The sequence below is a fragment of the Amblyomma americanum genome, chromosome 1 (assembly GCF_052857255.1).
Source record: "Amblyomma americanum isolate KBUSLIRL-KWMA chromosome 1, ASM5285725v1, whole genome shotgun sequence".
Lineage (NCBI taxonomy): Eukaryota > Metazoa > Arthropoda > Arachnida > Ixodida > Ixodidae > Amblyomma > Amblyomma americanum.
Window position 1 is genome coordinate 187,189,394 of NC_135497.1, and position 22,459 is coordinate 187,211,852.

Consider the following 22,459-nt stretch of genomic DNA (forward strand, 5'->3'; position numbering starts at 1 on the left):
GAAGCCACCATTTTAAAAGGATGGCCATACAAAGGCTTTCAAAGCCTTATATAACATGAGCTCCTTGCACTACAGAAATGGTTCTCTCAAAGGTGCCCACAAATATAGACCACAAACTCTAAGCAGAGAGAGCTGCTGAACTCTACATGAGAGAATCAGATAAAACATGTCTACAGCATGTACTGCCATTCTTTGGGCACTAATTTCAGTTCTCAACAATAATGAAAGTGCCTTTAGAGCATATATCATTTAACTCTGCCTTTCCAAAACTTCGCAAAACTGTAGGCATGTGTCTGCCACAACCCATATATTGGTACAGAATGCTCAATACCTCACAAAATAGACCTTTCAGTCAAGCACATCTTGGGAACTTTATAGTTACAAAGCTTATAATTTAAGATATCCAATGTTCAAACAATGAATGGCATGTTTTTGATTAGGCTAATGGATTCCAGGAAAAAAAAATAAACGGAAATTTTAGCACATTATTAGATAACACTTTCACTGAAACAATACAAAGTCCATACATTTATAAAAATTTGTAGCACAGTCCAGTGTGCAAAAAATGAAACATGCTGCATTTGATGAAGTCTTACCGCTATCTGTATTTCACGTTTGCAGACATTCAGGCCATGCTCCTCATTGACAAACATCCGCTTCAGTGCATACTTCACATTGTTAGACCCTTTCACTAGGAAGACTATTGCAAAGCCCCCTGAAAAACAGATGCAAAGATTAAAATAGTAATCACAAGCAAGTTCCTTGTACATTCTGAAAAAAGCATACAAAATACAACATATCACTCCTCTAAAGAAGATCGGCACAGATAACCTTATTTAAACATGGCAATCCAATAGATGCCAAGCCATCAGGGCAGTAGAGGGCTTGCATATGCAACACCGAAAGTTGGGCGAGTTGGTTGAAGTTCATATTTGCCCCGTCAGTTGTTTGCGCTTTTTTTTCAAATATGTGCATATACACACATGCTTTTCCACATTGAAGAAAATCTGGGACAGCAAGTCTCCTATCCCAAATTCTATGGCCCACACAAATGAGCATACAAAGGGAACAATCTATTCTAAAAAGCTACAAAGGGTCGCAGCAACTGCATGTCCCTTTCTGCCTCCATCACAAAGGCTACCCATGCAATACACATATGGTTTATGGGGGTTTAACGTCCCAAAGCGACTCAGGCTATGAGGGAAGCCGTAGTGAAGGGCTCCGGAAATTTCTACCACTTGGGGTTCTTCAATGTGCACTGACATTGCACAGTACACGGGCCTCCATATTTTTCCTCCATCAAAATTCGACCGCCGCGGCCGGGATCGAGCCCGCGTCTTTCGGGCCAGAACCCGAGCGCCATAACCACTCAGCCACCGCGGCGACTGTTCAGGATTTCAAAAAAAAAAAAAAAGAAAGAATCGGGATTTTCAGGATTTAAAAAAAAGGATGAACATACCATGAAAGCAATGCCATTTCAAATCAAATGCTAAGTGTTTTTGTACATAAATCGCTGCATGACTAACATGCAATCCTACAGATCACAAACCTCTATTATGTTAGTGTACAGCACCTGCTCATGAAAAAAACACAAGATGGGGCTTAATTTTTAATGGCTACCGACTCGTGGACCGTGACTTGGCATGTAACATAAAGAATGGTGATGTAGTGCCTATGATAATGACATAGCATAACCAAGATCATAAGTCACATGGCATCATACTAGTAATAATTAAGAAAACTAAGCAATTAAGTCAGTACTTCTGGAAGCTTTCTTTTTTACACACAACTTGACTTTGCACATCAGTATAGTATGTAGATGTCATGATAAATTTTACCTTTTAGCCCCCCACTTTTGCTACAGCAGCTGATGTATGTAACTTAAAACAGTTTCACCGACATGAAGTGCACAATCTGTAAATGTTCTGAGAAACGGCTTTTGCCGCTTATGATCTTCGTGACCATGAGCACAAAACAGACTGCATAAAAATGAGTGCATTTTATTCTACGCACTGCACTGCTAAGGCCAACTCACAGGCCTCTTGAAAAGCAGCTTTTAAATGTTTTCAGTGCATAGCAACATACTTCAGCCAAGAGCATTATGTTTATGGGTCATCTGGTCTTTCTTACATATTACTACTGTAGTTTTATAATCTGACTGAACAATAAAGCTTGCAATTTCAAAGTTTGAAAAAAGCAATAATCATGACTGACAGTTCTTGTCAACAGATATCAAAACAGCACCATTACTTATGTATTGAATGCATGATGCCGAGGTAAACAAAAATGGAAGGAATGCATTCAATTCTGGGAGGCCTTCCAGACTGAATGCAATCCTTCTGTGCAAGTATCAAAAACAAAGCTAGAATGTGCCATAAAATTAATTTAAAGAAAAACACATAGGTGGAGTTGTCCAGTGTTCACAACTTCACTTCTTATTTTTAACATTTTGAGGTGATGCTTGCATTCCTTGGAACCAAATAGTTTCACTTGCTTTTCGAAAACCTATTTTAAAACAGCAAAAACAAACCAAAAACGAAACAGCAAAAACAAACCAAAAACGAACTGAGTTGCGTGGCCAAGGCAGATACTTCATTAGACATAACAATGACATCACAAACATTACGGAATAAACTCTTGTACACATATTGAATGGCTGAAATGGCAACTGGAAACAATGACTCCACTCATAAAATGCTTGAACTTATATTAAATACAAGCATGAAAATTTTGTTCAGCAGGCTTGAATCCAGTACTCAGTACCAAAGTACAGGTAACGCTTGTGATGTCGCAAACAGTGCAGCAAGTAGAAATCGCCCAAGTTGAGGCAGCAGACACAACAAACCTTGAAATTGTCTTTTGTAGGAAAACTTACCACATAGCTGCCAAACTCCATAAAAATGTTAAGGACTGAGTGTAAAAGCACCGGTAAAAGTTCAACATAATGAACCTTGAAAAACCCATGAAAAATTTTCATTTCCACCACAAACATGCCATACACTACAATGGGTAATTCAATATCCAAAAATAAAAACCCACGGGCATTCACATAGGAACTGAAACTAACATGCCAATAAATCACAATTTCATCAGTATGAAGCCTTTATCTGCAAGTTTCACCAACAATTCATGGTCACCACAGCTCACCATTAAATAACATCTCAGGGATGCATTCTTAGTCAAATGTTCTCTTCCCAGTGCTGTGCAATGTAGAACATCTAGACAAACTCTAGATCAATCATGTTTGAGTTCTCTTTATGAAAAAAAGAGCACCAACACATCGCATGGACGCAAAACAGGCATTTTGAACAAATAAAAAGTTTTTCTCCTTCCTGCAGTGTCATGAAATGCCAGATAAATGCTCACATTACCAAAAGACAATGGCAACGTTGCGCACAAAGAGGAAACAGCTAAATATAGCCTGATCACATGTGTAATTACTTTGTGTCATGTTTGCAAGACTGTGCTTTGTACATGAATTGTCAATGCAAAATTGATTTTTTTCTGTGCCAAAGCCAAGAGAGCAGGTATGAGGCTGACCACAGTGGAGGACTCAGGGTTAATACCATCTGCCTTGGGATCTTAGTTCATTATGTTATAAACCAGCTTTAACGTGCCAAGTGCTTATCGGTACATAAGCAGTTCCACATTTCATCCAATTAAAATTACGCCATGATGTCCACGATTGCCCTCAGTAGTATGCAAGCTATCACATTACAGGCACACGTATTAAGTTCACTCAACTTCAAGCAGCACTGAAACAGCTCTGTTTACTTAAAAATTCAGAAAATTATTTCAAAAAAGGGTGAACATACCATGAAAGCAATTTCATTTCAAATACTAAGTTTTTGCACACAAAATGCTACACGACTAACTTGTGAGCCTACAGATAACAAACCTCTATTACGTCAGTTTACGGAACCTGCTCATGAAAAACAGACAGGATGAGGCTCAATTTTTAATGGCTACTAACTCATGGACTGTAATTAATCATGCAACATAAAGAATGGTGATTTAGTGCCTGTGATAATGATATAGCATAACCAAGATCAGTAGCCATATCATGCTCCTACTAATTAAATCAGTAGGGACGCTTCTTTTTGGGCCGGTCACTGCCTTTCTTAACACAAACAATTTCACTGAAACGAAAACAAGAATACAGCCAAAACGACAGTTTCAAGACAACTAGGTGACACCTACAAACGGTTATGATGAAAGTAAACAATGACCACAGCAGTGCACAAGCAGGTGGATTGGGAGAGATTTTCAGTCTCCACTACTGGTGAACACTCGGATAAGTACCACACTTCCAGTTTCATTGCAGAATGCAAAATGGCAGCTGCATTGCATACTTGTTTTATGGTACATTTTTACAAAGTGGAAAATTTTCGTAGCACTTGACTCGTATGCACGAAGTAATTTCTGACTAAAATGACTATTTGGTACATAAAACCTACTGATCATAAAGGGTTAGCTTCAGGCACGTGAGAAAGCCGCACAGGCTCCAATTCTTACCAACAAAGAATGCTGAACAAGTGTGACAACATAACATTGTTGGCCTTGCTCCCTTGCCTTTGCATAAGAAATGCCATTTCATGTTTCTAAATGTACAAAATACTCAGGAACACCAATGACACTAATTTCTGAATATCCGCTATTTAGTTCCATACATTCCTACACCACTGAAGAAACAAAAGACCTACTGCAGCTTTCAGACATAGCCTGAGCTACTTCTCGACTTCCTTTCAAAAACAATTTAGTCAGTTCACAAGGAAGAAAAAAGTGAGTACTGCTGCTTTTTCTACTAAGGTCACATCATTACTATTCAGACTAAACTCATTCTCATTAGTGCCACAACCAAGCAAATTATAATGTGCCCCAGAAACAGACGACAAAAGTGACAAATACATTAGACACCACTGTCTGGAATACTAAAGCTGTAACACTAGTATTCAAAACAACAAGTGCAATGAACAAGCTCCTTTTCAATATGATCAGCACTGGTATTTTTAAAGCTCTACTTGCTGCCTATCTAAGTACCAATCAAATTATTGCAACTTTGGCAACAAAGTATTTCAAAACTTTGTCATCGATTTCATCTCTGAGGGCACGTCAACGCAGAAGGCATGAAAGGTATGCCCCTGATATGAACAGCTTGTCACAGCAAAAAGAAAAAAAGCACTGCAGCCTATTTACAAGCCTAGCAGTGTTAAATAAGTAAAACCTAGCTACAAAAGAAGTTGGCCATTAAAGCAAGAATTTATCTAGAACAGCGTTTTATTAAAGGGGTCATGACACCATTTTTCAGACTCAAGCTGTTTATTGTATGTTTTTTGCTATGCATCTAGAAACAACTGGGCAAAATATGAGCTCACTTGATGTAGCGAGTAATTTGCAATTGAATTTCCAAGTTCTCCAGAACCATATAGCAGTCAGGCAACACTGGAGCACTCATGACCCACGATGACATAAGCCGACAGTCACGTGCTTGCTCACGACTGAACTGAGCACTGCAGGTAGTGAGCGTCTGGAAGTGGGCTGTTCGTTGTCGGGATGGGGGTGTGGAGGGTTGGAAAACCCACACTTCACAACAGGGAGACAAAGGCAAAACAGACCTGTGTCCTTCCCTTTTCTGTCTAGCTTCTGCCAGATCTCAGTGACATCTCCACAATGTGCCACAGTCAGACTCAAGTAGGTGCGCACTCTGCTCCGCACAGACCGAATGCACGTGCAAGCAGTTATGCAGCAAATGACGGCCCTGTCGGGTCATGACGTCCCTCAGGCTGCTTCAATATGACTCACTGCCAGGACGAGGGGCTTAGAGCCAATAACTTCTACAGCAGGATACAACTTAAAAAAAAAACAAGCAATTGGTGACACTGGGTCACGGTCTATGGCACCCTGTACTAATCCGCTAGCCAATCACAACAGTAAATTAAATCAGCTTTTTAATCTGCCAGAATTGAAGCTTGGGCAAGTTTTTAAATATTTGACTTTATTAAACAAGTCAGGTATCAAAATTCAACAGATTATTTTTTTCTTGTGATCAGCTTCTTGTTTAGGTAACAAGAAAAGTGTCAATGGACTACTTTTTTGTCGCGGAGGAATTCTGTGCGGCGGTCCTGAATGTGGGCGGAGCTTCACTGCAGACTTCAGTTGTATCTTACTATAATTGCAATTTATAGCTCAATAGCACGTGTAGAATGCTACTTCTTTTCTATGTATGCATAATAACATCGTGGCTACTAGCTGCAACGTAAAGCCACAATGTGTCGGTAGACCATGTCATGACCACTTAAGAACAAATGCAAAGGCCTTTTAAAACTTTTTTTTCTTCTTCCTAATACTATTTTTCTCCTTCAAGTTATTCCCCATGTGTATGCAGTCTAAAGGGACATTGAAGACAAACTGTAATTGGGCCATATTGACTGATTCCAGCATGTTAATCACAGAGGCTACTTCACTCAAAATGGGGTTTCTATAAGGCAGAAAGGGCCAAAAACTGGTATACAGGTATCGCCACCATTGGTCGCTTTCATGAGCCAACTGTGTGACATCAATATCTTATTATTCTTTTTTACATGGATCTCCATCCACTTTCAGCCAATGATAATGAAGTCCATCATATTATCGATGTCATTAATATTATGAGTAAATTCTAGTGATAAGAAAAATATTCCTATGAGTAAATTCTAGTGGTAAGGAAAATATTCCATTTTCAACCTCAAATTTCACAACAATGAGCACTCGTTCAGCTAGCAAACAACGCCAACAAAGCCCCGAAAAGCCAGTGGAATTTTACTCCAAATAATAAATGAATTCAGCTGTTGTAAGTGTCCCTTTAAGACAAGACCTAGAAGAGAGCATGCATCTCTCTCTTTTCCCATTTTAACTGATTTCATCCATACACTCACAGTGCCATTCGGATGCCCACCCAGACAGAGATAATTACTGCAATTTTCCTTTCCTCATAATGACCTCTGAGTGTCAGTAAAATATTAATGACTTCTCTCTGTAGAATATAAGACCATTAATTCGATGATTTTTATTTGGCAAAATTTCAAGAGTAGTTTGCATAATTTTTTTTAGAGATTATGAGGAAAATTAATTATGAGTGCTTAGTTTATTGCAGGATATACTTCATTTTCGCAGACGAGCTATTGAAAGGACACTTAAGATTAAAGAAAATATTTTCCTGAAAATATTGACTAAATCATCAATTTCCTTACATGAACTGTATGTAGTTCAAACACCAGACTGCATACAATGCTTCTTATGCATGTTTAGACGTATTTTGTTCATAAGAGCAGCACCCTCAACGAACAGTTTTGTATTTCCAATACCCTGTTACATCAGTGATGGCATCATAAAAATAAGGTGGACGAGTTTCGAAAGATGATAATGATGGTGATGGTGGATTTTTACGGCACAAGGGCAGCTTTGGCCAAAGAGTGACATTGCATAAGGCCTCTTCCTTTATGTAAGGTGGGGTCAAAGACCCATTTACCAAGTATTTACCACAGATAAGCCAACTTGTATGAACTGTTACTCCAGTGAGTCCCTGGCAGCAGTTTCAAAAGATCGTTAATTGACAGGTGCCCTCTGTTAGGCTTCCCTCTGACATGATGATGATTATGGATTTTTATGGTGCAAAGGCATCTATGGCCAAAGAGCGCCATTGCACAAGGTGCTTTTTGACTACTTAAGGTGGGGTCAAAGACCCATTTCCCAATCATCTCGCCTGAGATATAAGCCAAGCACCTGGCCAGAGGAAAGCTTGTACCCACTGTATCACCGGTGAGTACCCAGTGGCACTGGTGATCGAACCACACACCTCCTGCGTGCGAAGCGGATGCTCGCCTTCGACCTGAACGCTGATGTATTGTGTAGATGCAGTTCACTTAAAATGTAAAGGTCATACAAGGCATTCACTTACTGGAAAGAACAGCACATAATACTTTGCAAGCAATGTTGTATCAATGGTCTTGTACCTCGCCTAGGGTAATTAAAAAAATTGTAAGCTACCTTCACGTGACCAAGTACTCACAAAGCCTATTAGATTAGTAAACAATGACAGGACACCTCTGATATGCTGTGACAATAACAGAGACATCCACAAACCACTAATGTTATGTTCCAACCAAACAACAAACTTCAGTTACACCGTCCTTGTATATGGAACAAATTTAACTACAAGCATGCATTCTAAAGTGGAGAATTTAATTCTCAGGGGGTCACTTAAACTTCTTTGGTTTAAGCCAAGCTCCCATGTCTGTCACTCATTAGCTTGATAATGAGTGACAAGAATGCACTTGCTCCAAAAATATATATCACTCAACAAAAGCCATGTTCAGCACTAAATCATTTACACAACACAAAGACAGCAGGGGCCAAGACTCACTGAAATTTTGAATTTTGTACTTTACGCTATTTCTATTCGGTCTTTTCTGGATGCAAGGCAGCTTCTCTAGTTTCTTCAGTACCACTTTGTGAAAGTTTCTTGATATTAAGGCCTTTTCAGATTTCTAAAGAAATAGGGAAGCAGAATGCTATGGGCACAATATATTCTTCGCAGAAAACGAAACGAGAACACTTCCAGTAACACAAGGAAATGATTTCCTTAATAATGCTTAAAGCCTACAGAATTTAAAAACTGGTTGCAGCGTACTTCCTGCAGGATATTTACACCATGACTGCCTATCTCTAGAATGTCTCCAGGCAATTTCCTGGTGCTCCTGGAGCCCAGTTCATCAATGATGCTGAATTTCATACTCCATCCCATCTCCACAAACACAAGACAAAAAAAATCGGCTCTCTAGCGCACGTTACACAAAATGTTCTAAAGCAAATATTAGAATTAAATGTGCTATGCTGCGGTTAGCCAAGCTATGACCTCAAAAGTCATCCTTTTTTTTTTCCCTTAAAGTGCTTGCCACTAACGCAGCAACCGGGGTGCCTTCTACCGCATCAAAAAAACGACACCAAATGTATGGCAGGGCCCGAGCAAACATTGCAGTGAAGTGGTATTTTTATTTTTTTAAACAGCACTGCCTCGCGACGTCAACAGGACGAGGGGGCATTTACTCGGCCGTGTACTCTCCGCTGACCCCGTTTTCACCGTGTGAGCTTGGTCTCATTGTGACACACCGCATCCTCATTGGAAATTCAAGGCGCACGACTGCTACGCCACACGGCGCGATAGCTGGGCTCGATTTTCAATGTTGCAACAATGCGGCAACCACGCATTGCTCACTTGAGCTCGCAGCCACATGTGTGATCGAGTCACTGAGCCTCAGGGGAGGCGTTTCAAGTCACTGACGCACGCATTAACGCCGTTTGACCATGATGGTCCAGAAAAAGCCGACGGTCGTGTACGGGGTGCACGTAATAGCAGAAGCGAGACATGGGGGCGAGTGCAATGCAGGGAGTTAAATCTTCAGCAAAACTGGGCTAATTTTGACGCGAAGGCAACGAGACGCGTTTTCGGCACTAGTAGACAATGCAGGTGTACGCAAGGGCGTAAGTCACGCAGCATCAGCGATTTAATGAGCACGCTCAACAGGCTGCGACGTACGAAATCAGACAGAACCAATCGATCAGCAGAGTTGAAAATTGAAAATGAAAGTATCGGCCAAGTTGACACCTGTCAGAGGGAACCGACTTCCCCGTTCGGGGCGGTCTTACGTTTGCGTCCGAGTGTTGCAACGCCTTTTGCAGTTGCCACTCGCCGGCCAGAAAACACGACGCCGAACCAAACAAGCGCCTGTATATTTGAGAACAAAACTAAGCTGGCGCTAATCAGGGCGAAAAAGGGGCCGGGGTGAAAAGCAGGCAGCATGACTCACCTTCAGCAATCACGTCTTCCACTGTGACGGTGTGCCGTCCCACGGTGAAAACTTTGCCGACAAAGTTGTTGGCTTCCCTAGCTGCACCCTGGTCAATCCTCTCGAAACGCGAGAATAGCTTCTTCATCTCGAAATCAAGCAGACGCGACGGTCCGTTGCAGAACAGTACGGAGACCCTGTCTTGAGTTGCTATAACATAGGCCTCCTGTCACCGTGCGGGTGAGGAAAACGCTCAACGCTGCTACGAGGTCCGCGAGCTGGGATAGCTGCGACAGCAGCTCACACTGGGACCGAAATGCTCTAGATAAGGCATCTCATGGGCGCATGATCTAACTGTGGGCGTCGCACGGCGCAATGTAACGGCGCCAGCTCTTTACCTGACATTCAGTCAAGCGCTCGACGCGGGCGACCATTCGGTTTTAGGGGGAAACTGACGCAGCGGTGCCTGCGGCAAAGTATCGCTCTCGCTCTAGGCCTAAGCAGCCCCCCCTAGGCCAGCCAGCGTCAGCGGCCTGCTGCCCCCTGCCAATCTCCAGTTACGTCTCTGTTCGACACAGCGGCGGCGCGCTCCGCCGGGTCATGTCTCATAGTTCCGAGTGGAACCGAAAATCGAAATGTACTGCGGTTATTTTTGTGTTGCGTCGCGAAGAGCGATGCGATGCCACAGCCTCAGAAAAGCTTCTTTATGTTTGTAATTCAAGCATAAATAGCAATCATGGCGGCGCCAATTCGCCGGGAACGGAAGTCACACTAGGGTGCGTTTCCTGCTGCCTGCCACGAGCGGATTATAAAATCGCGGGAAATACGATCCAAATGTGCAATCGTTGCTGCGTTTCAGGTTAATTTTAGAGCCTCTAGATAAGGAAAGTAGACGCGGGTGTACTTACACTAGCAGCGAATTCGTTTCCTCAGTGCATTTGATATTCCGTAGGGAAATAACATACTTCTGCCGGCTATGATAGTCCCTATTCATTCATATGCATGAAGGTCCACGAGGCAGTGTTACGTAACACAGTGCTGATACTGCTCGAAACAACAAACATCCGTACCTAGCATCAGAAAGCATTGGGTGTTCAGAGCCATATAACCGGTATCATGAATATCCAAGATTTTGTCGACCCGTCACAGTGCCTTTGGTATCCGGCTGCTCAGCCCAAGGTCGCAGGACTGAAATCCAAACATGGCGGTCGCATTTCGAAGGAGGCGAAATGCAAAATCGCCCGTATGCTGTGTGATGCAAAATTATTCAGGAGCTCTCCGCAACGGCGTTGCTCATAGCCAACTCACAGCTTTGGGACATTAAAGGGGCTCTGAAAGCGGCTCTATTAAAGTTTCGGTATGCCTGGGATGTTAAAGCACGCCGCTTCACGAGTATTGTCCAGCAAGAATTGTTTTGTTTAATACGCTTTGTAGAAACTGAGTTATATGTAGTCAAAATTTGAATTTCAGCATCTTCGCGCCTTTCCCTCTCCTCTCGTCACTTTGCGCGCGCTCTCACCTCCGAGGGGCGGAGCTTCCTGACCCGCCGGAGATACGCGGCTTATTGGCCGCAACCACGGTAGCTGCCCGACTTCTCAAGGAACCTAACCAATAGCCATCTCTCAGGTGCGAGCGACGAAGGAGGGTGCGAGCATAAAAAAGTCGCGTGATTGTGCGCGTGATTGTGGGTCCTCTGCTGCATGTAGAAGTGTATTATTTGGCTCCGGTTTTCATGGCAATACAATGATTGAGCGAGTTTATGTGCTCTCCTCGGAAGGTGTTTCAGAGCCGCTTTAAAGCCCACATAACACACCACGCCTATTGTGCTATGCACTGCATACTGCAAGGAAGATAAAACACACTGAACTGTCAATCTTAAAAGTGCACCATGAACTTTTCCAACAGCAATTTCTTTGAGCAGCCAATGTGTTTGGCACAAAATGCCCATCTGCTGAGCAATGTCAGGTCACTTAAAGAAACCCAAGTTGGCCCAGAATAATCTGGAGCCCTACACTACAATGCCTCTCATAGACCATATTCAGGTTACTAAGTGCCACAAAACAACCAACAAGCAATGCATACACTATAAAGGCAGGTGCACCAGCATGCCTACACAGTCCATGCATTACGACCAACTCTTCCAGTAAGTAATGTTCTAAACAGGGTACTGCTATGTTCCAATAAAGCATAGCACAATACTAACAAATGAAGCTTACCGAGCCACATTAAGTAACACAGCTGTTATAAAATTCTCAACTGGTTAAAATTTCCAAGAACCATGGCACAGACAAAAGTGTGCAACCAAGAGATACATTCAATGCTTTTAAAGTTTTAAACATTCCATTAAAGGCCAGAATGATGCAACATCCAAAAATTGGACCTCTCGATCATTTGCAAAGGATGGAAAATCACACTACAGAAGTAAATGGTTCAGTACCAGACAATGGCTGTCACCACAAGGCGCAGAAGAATGAGTCAAAAGAAGATCAATGACCAGGTAAAATGACCATGATTATTGCAGACATTCATACATAATTTCATTCAAGTAACTGGCAATCATCTGAGCACAAAATGGGTCACATGCTTAAAATCACTTTGTACATTATTCCACTTCACAGCAAATATCCATCATTTGAAGAATTGGAAATGCCCACTTTACAGTAAAAAAAGCATAAAACTGCTAAAAAGTGGCCAAAATCCAAATAAATGCACATCAAACAAACCACGATCAGTTGGATTTCTTCAAAAGCATAGGAGAGCTTGTGAGGTGCAACAAACTCAGGGCAGAGGGAGGAGTATACGAAACCTTTTTAGCCACCCTTTGTCTCGGAGTTTGGCTAGTGTTTTTCAACATAGCACAGCCCACCATTTTCCTCCCTCTCTCCTTTTTTGATGCATGGCTTCCATTATTCACTGGGCTCGTCTGTGACAACACAAATAGTTCATGTGGTGTCAAGCCCGTTTCCCGGGATTTGCTCCTAGTGAATCGAGATGTGCATTCGGGTAACACTGGGGACCCCAGTGAAGTTTCTGATGACTCAGAAGTTGTGATCATTACATTATCATTACTCACACACAGACTTTGTCCTGCTGTGGCAGAGCACAACTGTCCATCAAAACCAGTTTGAGCTGTCGCAGCACTGCCCAAAGCAACAACCTTACCTGGCGAGCATTCACAGCTCTTCACATTAAACAGGCGCCTCGGCCTTTCAGTCTTTGTCAGTGACGTCATTCGTCCCAAAGCAGCCACAGGAGAGTTGGACAGCACTCGTTTGGCAGCTGGGGATGCCTCAACAGCATTTAAGTGTGAGAGTACCAATTTTGGTGTTGAAGGAGAGCTTAGAAGCTTCTTTGAAACTTTTCTGCGCGGTGTCAAGAAACACTGCTGCTCAGAGCTTTCTGACAGCTCACTGCCTGAGCAAACGTTAAGTTTCTTGGGTGTCTTCTCACTCCTGGGTGTTTGATCAAGAGCACAAGGAGAGGTATTACTGGTGGGAGAGCTGAAGAGACACTCTGAGCTATTACTTCCGGGGGGCGTTGACTGAAAACGAGAAAAAAGCACCTTAGGGCAAAAACCTCTCTTTAGTGTTGTGCTAGACTGAGTACGTTGCACTTTGGCAATGCTAAGCATATCTCGCGTGGCATATTTGACTGGAGTTTGAGATTTTGAAGTTGTCGGTCGAGAAAGACATTTTTTTTCTGGAGTTTCCTCTACTACTGGCAGTGCTACTGTGACGCTGAACTTTTTCCGCAGGAGCTCTTGACGACGCTGAACAGCCTTTCGTCCCTGCTTTCCATGAGGTGTCTCTGGTACAAAAGTTGTCTTCAAAACATGTCGACGCTTTGCCTTTGGTGTTGAAAGGACACTCTTTTGTAGCTTTGCGCCATCCAGCGCATTTTCATTGACCTGTGCATTGTCTGTCTTAGACCTTTTTTCACGTTTCCTTGGTACCTCAGGGTCAATGGCTCGGCGTTTTGACGAGGTCTGCTTCACCACAATTTGGCGCTTCTCAGGCACTGAAGGCTGAGAAAGGTCCACTCTAGCCATAGCTTTGCTCTCTACAGCATTTGTTGGATTATCAGTGCCCCGCTGGAAGTTGAGTGAAGATGGAATGCTTGATAGATAAGACTCCTGAGATTGCACAGATTGTACAGAGCCCAACTGGAAAAAGTCACCTTCAGAAGCAAGCGCAGAGTTATGCTCAGTGGAAAGGGAAACATTCAGTTCCTCTCCAATCTCCACAATAATATCTTTAAGGTTTGCTAGGTAGCTACAGCTTACAACCCCTTTCAAGAACTCACTAGCACTGACAGGGCTATAGGTAAAGGAAAGTGTCCTAAGGAGGGATGTCACCTTTTCCACGCAGTTGCCTGCGGGCTGAAAGTTTACTTCTTCTTCTAGTGCCAACAAAGCTTGCAGCTGATATTCACGCACACGTCGCTTCAAGTTGTCATCATCTTTCAGGCAAGCATACTTCTCTGCAATTTGGACACAACCCAAAGTGAAGTGATCTCGGAGCAGCTTGCAGGCGATTTCGCCACTGCTCAATTGACTTTCCTGGCTCTCAGCAAACCGCTTGACTACACTAACAATGTTTTGGGCACAAGTGAGCCATGAAACTGGCAATTCAGAGTCAAGTGCGGCATCATAGCACTGCTTGAGATGCATCACAAGCTGGTCAATGTCACAGCAAGGATTGGTGATAGGCACAGTTTCTCTCTTGGTGAACAAAGAGGTGTTTTCAGCACTCTCTATGGTTGCAGAGTTGAGGACGGGCAAAGAGACACTGACACATTTTCGCATATTACGTACAGATGCTGGCCGTGTGGGCTGATCACTCATAACTCGGTGCTCACCCTTGTCCTTGCTAATAGGTGCTTTCATCTCGTACTCTCGTCGAAGCATCTGCAACATACATTCTCGAGAAGTGGACTGCTCCTGCATGCCACTAAGCTCAATTAGAGTGTTGATGGATGCAGGAACAAACCACTTTTCCAGCACATTTGCTCCAAATGGCTTTTCAGTGACTGAACCTATGGTTTTTGACTGTGGGGCAAACCCCACTTCCCTTCTACTCACATCTGCAAATTCATTGCCAAAATTTTGTAAAAACGCATTTGATGTGAGCGGGCCTGGTTCCGTAATTAAGTGCACACAAAACGACGTGAGGTCTAAGGGGAACAGAAAACCATAGTGCCTAAGGCACGAGTGGTTCAAAGTAAGTTCAACAAAGAAAGCACTGTTGTCATTCACCAAGCAGGATAACAATTCACTAAGAGCACTAGCAGGAGTCTTCGAATAGGTACGCATGCCCGCGCTAACGCACCGGAATATTTGCAACCGACTGGTCTGGAAGATGCACAGCCTGGCATCTTGTCGTGTCCTGCACATGATTCGTATTTCTTTCCAATCCTCCGCGGCGATGGGTTCCTCCAACATGCGAGAGGAATTCGCACACAGCACGGCCGAGCCAATGTTGGTGCCGCTGTACACTACTAGAGTCGTCCTCTGCACGGACTTGGTGGTGGCCCCCGACAAGTAAGACTCAGCCACGTCGGAAAACGGAATGGCACTGAGAGGTCCCAGCGCCTCTGTGCGACCGTCTGAGCTCTGAAAGACACTTCCAGCAGCTACAAGAGTCGTTATGGGTATAACATCACCTCCGAGAGCAGTTATGGCGCTCCGAAGCTTGGGGCTAGCCGCCGCACCCCGGGTGACGGCGTCAGATTCCAGAGGCGTCGTGTCGATCCAGAAAAACTTGGCCGATGCGCTCGCGAGCCAAAGGCGGCGCACGTGGGCAGGCAGAATGTTGTCTGCGACGTCCTGATCAGCCGTATGAGACCCGTCCAAGAAAGCGGCGACGTCGTCGTCTGTGCGAGGGCAGGGCGATATGTTGAAGATGTAGTTGACATCTTCATAGCTTGCATTCATGCAGGTTCTTTTACGCTTTGACTTCCATTTAACGGGCGACGACAGATTTGGGGCGTCCCACTGATATTCGGAGAATATCTGTGTCAACGCAGCCCGCAGTACGCTGCAGGGGGGATCTTTCTCCGGTACGCTGCGAGAACCACTGCGGTCAATTGCGTCGCAGGCCTGCCTGTAGTGCTCGAACCGCCTCACCAGATCGTCCTCAAAGTCCTCGAAACTTTCCAGATTAAAATCGCAGAAGAGGCGTTTCTCCATGCGCTGACGGGCAAGGCCACTGCTGCTATAAAACTTATAGCCCCACCGAGTCTTTTTTGTGCCGAAGTGCGTGAGAAACTTTAGACAGCAGTACTTCACCGCATTCACAGCCTGCTGGTAATCGGTAACGCTTAGTCGGTCTTCGCGGCTGAAGAAAGACGCTACATCTACTAAGAAAACAACTTTCGTTGAATTAAACATGTTTCGCGGGAAGAAACATCACTTGCGAACTTTGTACGGCCACATACGACGCGCCGTTCTAGTCATGACGGAAACGACGGAAGTGCTCGGCCATAGCCTCCTCTATTTTTCTGTGCCTGGCCAATGGCGGCTGGGGCCGTTGACAGGCGCCGTTCGCGCAAGTACGCGAAGTCGCTCCCAGAAGGCGCGCGCAACCATGGATTGAGCTGAAGTCCAGTCGCGATTAGAAGTGAATCAGAGAACTGTTGGAAGATTAGCACTAGGTGCCCACGGGAAAACCACAAACGAGGCAGTACAGGGGGATATGGGCTGGGCAACGTTCGAAGCACGGGAAGCCCAGAGTAAAGTACTATACGAAGAGCGTTGACACACAGTGGCGGAAACGAACTAGAAAGCTGGCCAGTGAGTTTGCCAGAGACGAAGAAAGAGAAAGAAAGAGCATTAAGCGGCAGGTTAAAAACGTCGAAGGTAAAAATCGGATAGATTCAATGAAAAAGAAGCATAGTGTAGAACTATATCGATGCTGGAAAAGGCAGATCAGGAAGGAAACGTTTTATGATAACTCAAGAGGCAGTGTCGTCCTCTTTGAAGCTAGGAAGAAGATGACACATGTGCTGTGTGTGGTAAATCTGTGGAAACAATAGAACACCTCATTCTAAAATGTGATGGTATCCATCCCGATGTCGATGCAGGCACAGTCACTCTTCCTGAGGCCTTAGGGTTTAGAGATAGCCATAGTCATGTAAATAAATCTGCAGTGGAAATTAGCAAAAAGCGATTGGAGGATTGGTGGCTCAAAAGCCGAGATGTGACATAAGTTTTAAAGTGTAGGAAGACGTATTTTAAAGAAAATGGCGAATTTTATAAAGAACTTAGAGCAGAGTTAAACAAAAATAAAGGAAAAAACTTAGCATGGTGGCAACTACCACTGCCCAGTTTCAAAGGGGACGCTCCTATTTTCCATCCATCCATCCATGAGCAGACGACGCAGAAGTATTACGTAGCGTAGAAAACGTCGCGCTTTGTTACAGCGCAGCTTCCATTTTCTCCAAACATACATAACGTGGGAGAATGGTCACGATGTTGGCTACCTATACATTGTTTTCATACATATACAAGCGTGCGTAAATGAGTAGTATTAGTATAACACTTTATTCAGGCACAAAACATTAGGCGCCTAGGGTGTCGATGGCCTACTGCACGAGCAGGCGCTGTTCACCTTGAGCTCCAAGCCAGTCCAGCTAGTATGGGAGGATGTGGGAAAGAAACCCGATTGCAGAGCAACAGGGAAGGAGAATAGACATGGGAGAGGTTGGCATAAAGGAGCAGGATCAGTCGGAACATGAAGGATCGCCACGGAATTTGTATACGTAACCTGTTCCTAGCCATTTTTTTCCTTTTCTCTTATTAACTTGCACTTGGCTTCTTAAGCTGTTTATTTCTGTCGTCAGCCGTTTATATTCTGTGCTGTATATTTGTTAAGTTTTCTTTGATGAATCCCCCCCCCCCTATGTAATGCCCGTATTGGCCTTTAGGGTATTAAAATTAGATAAATAAAATTGTGAACACGGCAGCCGGGGCAAACTGATAGCTTGCGGCTGCGGCATAGTTACGACTCCAAGGTGAACTTTTCGTTTGTTGACTTCATCACCGGCGGTGCTATTCAGTTTGCTAGATCCTACAAAAAAAAAAGCACACTAGCATTAAAGGGGCTCTGAAACGCATTTCGAGGAGAGCTCACTTAATCACTGCACTGTGTTGCCATGAAAACCAGAGCCAGATAATACTCTTCTGCACGCAGCAGATGACCCACAATCACGCGTCAAAGTTGGCGAGCCCTTCCTGGCGACTTTTTCATGCTCGCACCCTCCTCCGTCCCTCGCATCTGCGTAGACAAGGTGAGAGGCGACCATTAGTTCGATTCTTTCAGACGTCAGGACGCTACCGTGGCCGCGGCCAATAAGCCGGTTAGCTCCGGCGGGTCGGGAAGCTGCGCTCCCAGAGGGGATGGGGGGGAGGGGTCGGCGAAGGAGCGCCTACCTTCCAGCGTGGAAAAAGTGACGACAGAGGGAAAGGCGCGAAGACGCTGAAATTCAAATTTTGACTACAGATAACTCAGCTTCTACAGAGCGTAATTAAAAAAATCCTTGCTGGACACTATTTGTGAAGCGGCGTGCTCCAATATCCCAGGCATGCTGCAACTTTATTAGAGCCCCCTTCACAGCCCCTTTCAAACCCTTAAGTTACCTAATCAAAAACATTACATGAGAGTATTTCTTAATAGATAAAGAGCGTGCCTGGGAACACCATTCCACGTTCCGAAGATGTTTTTTGCGGGCTAATCTGTCAGCGTTCCTTATCCGTGTGTTTACTACCGACTTTTCCTGGTAATGATGCAATGGAACCAAAAGACAAGGCACATGACATACAAGAACTTTACTATCGGTAGCGGAGAGTCGGCAACGACATCGCGAGGCAGGCAACTTGTAGTAGCACGGACAACGGATGTGCAATGCAGAACGGCAGCTTCCTGTTTTATCAAAGCACCATCGCTCCAGGGCTTATTAGCAGGTGGTTGCATATACTCTGGATAGTTCAGAAACACGGTTAGGGGTCGCACCTCTTTTACGCTTCCTAGTCTTGCATCCTTCTTCGAAGTCGGCAGGCAGGAAATGTTTGCTGCAAACGACCGAATAGCGTGACGTGGTATTCGGCACCCAGTCCTTTCTGGACATCACTTGCAGCCACTTCACTCTCAAATCGTTGTCACTAGGAATTTTATGGAATGAAAACCCTGGCAGTTTCCGCTTCGCGTCTGCTTTGCATCCCGGCGCACAGCAGTATGTCATAGCTCATGGTACACGCGAAACGATGCGTAGACACAACGCAAACAAAACGCCAACTAATGCCTACGGCCGCCGCAGCCCGCACACCCGCACGTGTCTTGGATGGATGGATGGATGGATACGGCTGAACCCTTTAAATCGGGCGGTGGCTCAAGCCACCTAGTCATGACTTATGAAATTTTACTCTTGTTTTGAATTTAGCCATCAATCAGATTACCATCGAATTGGTTACTTCTACCCGCTTAAAATCTACTTTTCCTTCACTGTCCTTAAACCCCAATGCTTTGGATAAATCAGCCCGCTGGTTTCCACTGTAGGGTGAAGCCCTTTACAGAAAACTATCAAGTGTTCAGCCGTTTCCTCCCCCTCTCCGCACGCAACGCACAACGTGTCTATCTCGTGGTACCTGACTCTATATGTCTTGGTCTGCAAAACTCCCGTCCTGGCCTCAAACAACAAAGAGCTTCCTCTACAATTATCATAGATATTTTCTTTGGCAATTTCCTGCTTAAAGATCGTGCATGCTCCCAGTGCCTATTTCGTCAGCATCCTTGTTTTCCACAGAGCTCTCTCTGTTTGTTTAACCTTTTTCTTAACCGATAATTGCTAATTTGCCCCCCCTACTGCTGTCCAAATATTTACTTGTCAATTTTCTAGTTCGCTTTCTCCATTTCGTGTCAACATTCCTTTTATACAGGTATCTGAAAACTTTCCTAGTCCACTGCTTTCCCCCATTTTTCTCAACCGCTGCTCAAATGCTATCTTACTGCTAGCTTCTCTGCTCTCGAAAAACGCCCATCCCATATCACCCCGTACCCCCTGATTGGTGTATTGACATGTGCTCTCAAAGCTAGCCTCCGTACGCCACGTTGTTTAATTTCTAACCTTGCTTGAGCATCAGATCCCTCTTACCACTTCATACCTACTGTAATTCCATAGTTCCCTATTTTTCATGACAGCTGCATTCCTACTAGCTTTATTCATTGCATATTTTTCATGCTCTGTCAGATACTCAGCACCGTTATTTATCCACACCCCAAGATACCTGTACTCATCCACTACCTCTAGCGTGAACTCCTGTATTCTATGCTCGCCGCCCTCATCATTAAATATCATGACTGCAGATTTTTCCTTACTAAACTTGAAACCTAATCTATCTCCCTCTGTACCACATATGTCTATCAACAAATCTTCCTTGTTGTCAGCCATTAACACTATATCATCAGCGTATATTAGTCCCGGTAATGACTGTTTAATCCATTCTCCTTGCTTGAAAAAAGAAAGTTTGAAGCCTAGTCCGCTCCCCTCTAGCTTGGTCTCCAACCCTTGCCGGTACAATATGAACAACAAAGGAGACAGGACATTCTTGCCTAAGCCCCCGCTGTATCTCTACAGGCCCTTATACATTTTTTTCCAATTTTAGAAGCACTGTGTTACCTTTACATATATCTTTTAAAAGATTAATTACTCAATCTTCCACATCCAATGTGCTCATGCAGTATTTCCCACAAATACTCTTGAATAACGTTGTCGTAGGCTCCCCTACTATCCAGAAATGCTAGCCATATAGGGGGCTGTGTTCCTTTTCAGCAATCTCTATACACTGCGTCAATGAAAATAGATTGTCCTCCAACCTGCTTTGTTTTCGGAACCCATTTTGTAGTTCCCCTAGCACCCCCTAGTCCTCCACCCAAGCCTGCAATCTGTCCTTTATAATCTGCAGCCTGCGCATCACCAAAATCTGCCTTCTCCAGGGCTGGCAGCGACGCCCCGCGGAAGAATTCGGCAGAGGGGCGTTGCCTTCAGACGGCGTTTCGGAAGCCTTTGAGCAGGCACAGAAAAAAATAGGAGGCTGTGGCTCGGCCAGTTAAGGATCGAAAGTTGCCAACCTTCCGTGAGACTTCTTTGTATCATAGATCGGACGTGGTTCTCTTTTGGCTATTAAAAAATAATGTTACCTGAATGAGTGTAATGCAAGCTTAAGGGGGGCAAACAGTTTTTCGTTCGTAGTAGTGTTGGCAAGCTTATCTAGGGGCTTTAGGCAGCGTGATTTCTTCGAGAACGTTGTCAGAGTAGTCAAAGAAGCTACCAAGGTTTTTTTTTTTCGTTAAGTGGGGCAAAATATTATTTAAGTCAAAAGTATTTAGCTCAGAAACACGAGGTTCTCGCTGAAAGTTTTATGGCTATTACTACAACTTTTTCCAATGCAGTCGAAACAGCTGTTTGCATCGTGGTGGTAACGCGGTCCCTTGCGAAGGCCGTTTTGCGGCAGTTTTTTTTTTTAATGGGTTGAAGCTAGGGGGAGAGCAGGGGCGGAGGGGAAATAAGCGAAATATGAAACGCATACATAGATATATACAGTATTGCGCGTTTTTATAGTGAAGACTTTCAAAAATTTCCCCGCCTTAACCGCTGGCTCACTTGCGGTGAAACTGCACACAGAGCTTGCGTGTTATGGTAACTTTTGTATCGTAGCAAGTTTGACAACGGTACTTAGTTAGTTGAGCCGTGCATGATGCGAACGTAAAGATCGGCGAACCAAAACCCGCAGACGACGTTTTTTTTTCTCTGAAGAGCGACTGTGGCGCCATCTGTTTTTGCAGTGGAAAATGTCACAAGGCCGCCGAGGCGAACACTGCAAGAAGCGCGGGCCGTTTGACTATGCCGTTCCGGCCGCTTCGTCTGCTTCAACTGAAGCGCTTACAACATTTTCGGCTAATTGAGCGGGGAAAAATATTAGAACTACCGATTTCACCTTTCAAAGAATATTGTTTGCAATGCTCGCCTCAGTGGCCTTGTGACGTTTTCCACTGCAAAAACAGATGGCGCCACTGCCGCTCTTCAGCGAAAAAACGTCTGCGAGCTTTTGTTTGCCGATCTCTAAGCAGACGATTACGTTTTCGCATCATGCACGGCTCAACTAATTGTAAGTACCGTTGTCAAACTTGCTACGATACAAAAGTTACCACAATACACAAGCTCTGCGTGCAGTTTCAACGCAAATGAGCCAGCGGTTGAGGCGGGAAATTTTTTAAAATCTTCACGATAAAAACGCACAATACAGTATAACAGTTTTCAAACTCCGGTCACTGACGTTCTGTGCTTATATTTCACTAATAGCGTCTTCGGCAAACTTGCAGCAGAATTGTCCCAAAACCACTGCGGTGCTCACGGACCCACGGTATAGTGGAGCTCCAAGCCGGGGCAACATCGAATACAAACATATAAACTGCATCACGCCGGCGCTAGTCACCCTAGCCCGTGCTACTCGTGCCCCGGCCAAGGTAGATGTAAATCCGCCTTGCCCCGGCGCTATTCCGGCGCCCGTTACGAGCGCCGCCTTGCGTGTGCAGTTGCGTTGGGCCCAGAGTTGTGAATACCGTCGTCTGCTTTCTTCGCGT

General features: G+C 44.4%; 2 protein-coding genes across 4 annotated transcripts in view; both read right to left on the bottom strand.

Moving 5' to 3' along the window:
• The window catches only part of Nak (Numb-associated kinase), a 99,654-nt gene extending 89,090 nt beyond the window's left edge, over positions 1-10,564 (bottom strand). For all 3 annotated transcript variants that reach the window (XM_077648056.1, XM_077648055.1, XM_077648054.1), the window contains exons 1-2: positions 9,846-10,564; positions 597-715 (exon numbers count right to left, since the gene is read on the bottom strand). In XM_077648056.1, the coding sequence (XP_077504182.1) occupies positions 597-715; positions 9,846-9,972 (246 nt within the window). In that variant the 5' untranslated portion in view covers positions 9,973-10,564. The remainder of the gene's footprint in view (positions 1-596; positions 716-9,845) is intronic.
• A 1,645-nt stretch (positions 10,565-12,209) lies between these two features.
• LOC144114371 (treslin-like) lies at positions 12,210-16,295 on the bottom strand. Its single transcript, XM_077648057.1, has one exon. It carries the CDS (start codon positions 16,210-16,212, stop codon positions 12,553-12,555), a length of 3,660 nt encoding a protein of 1,219 aa, XP_077504183.1. The 5' UTR covers positions 16,213-16,295; the 3' UTR covers positions 12,210-12,552.
• Positions 16,296-22,459: the final 6,164 nt, after the last annotated feature.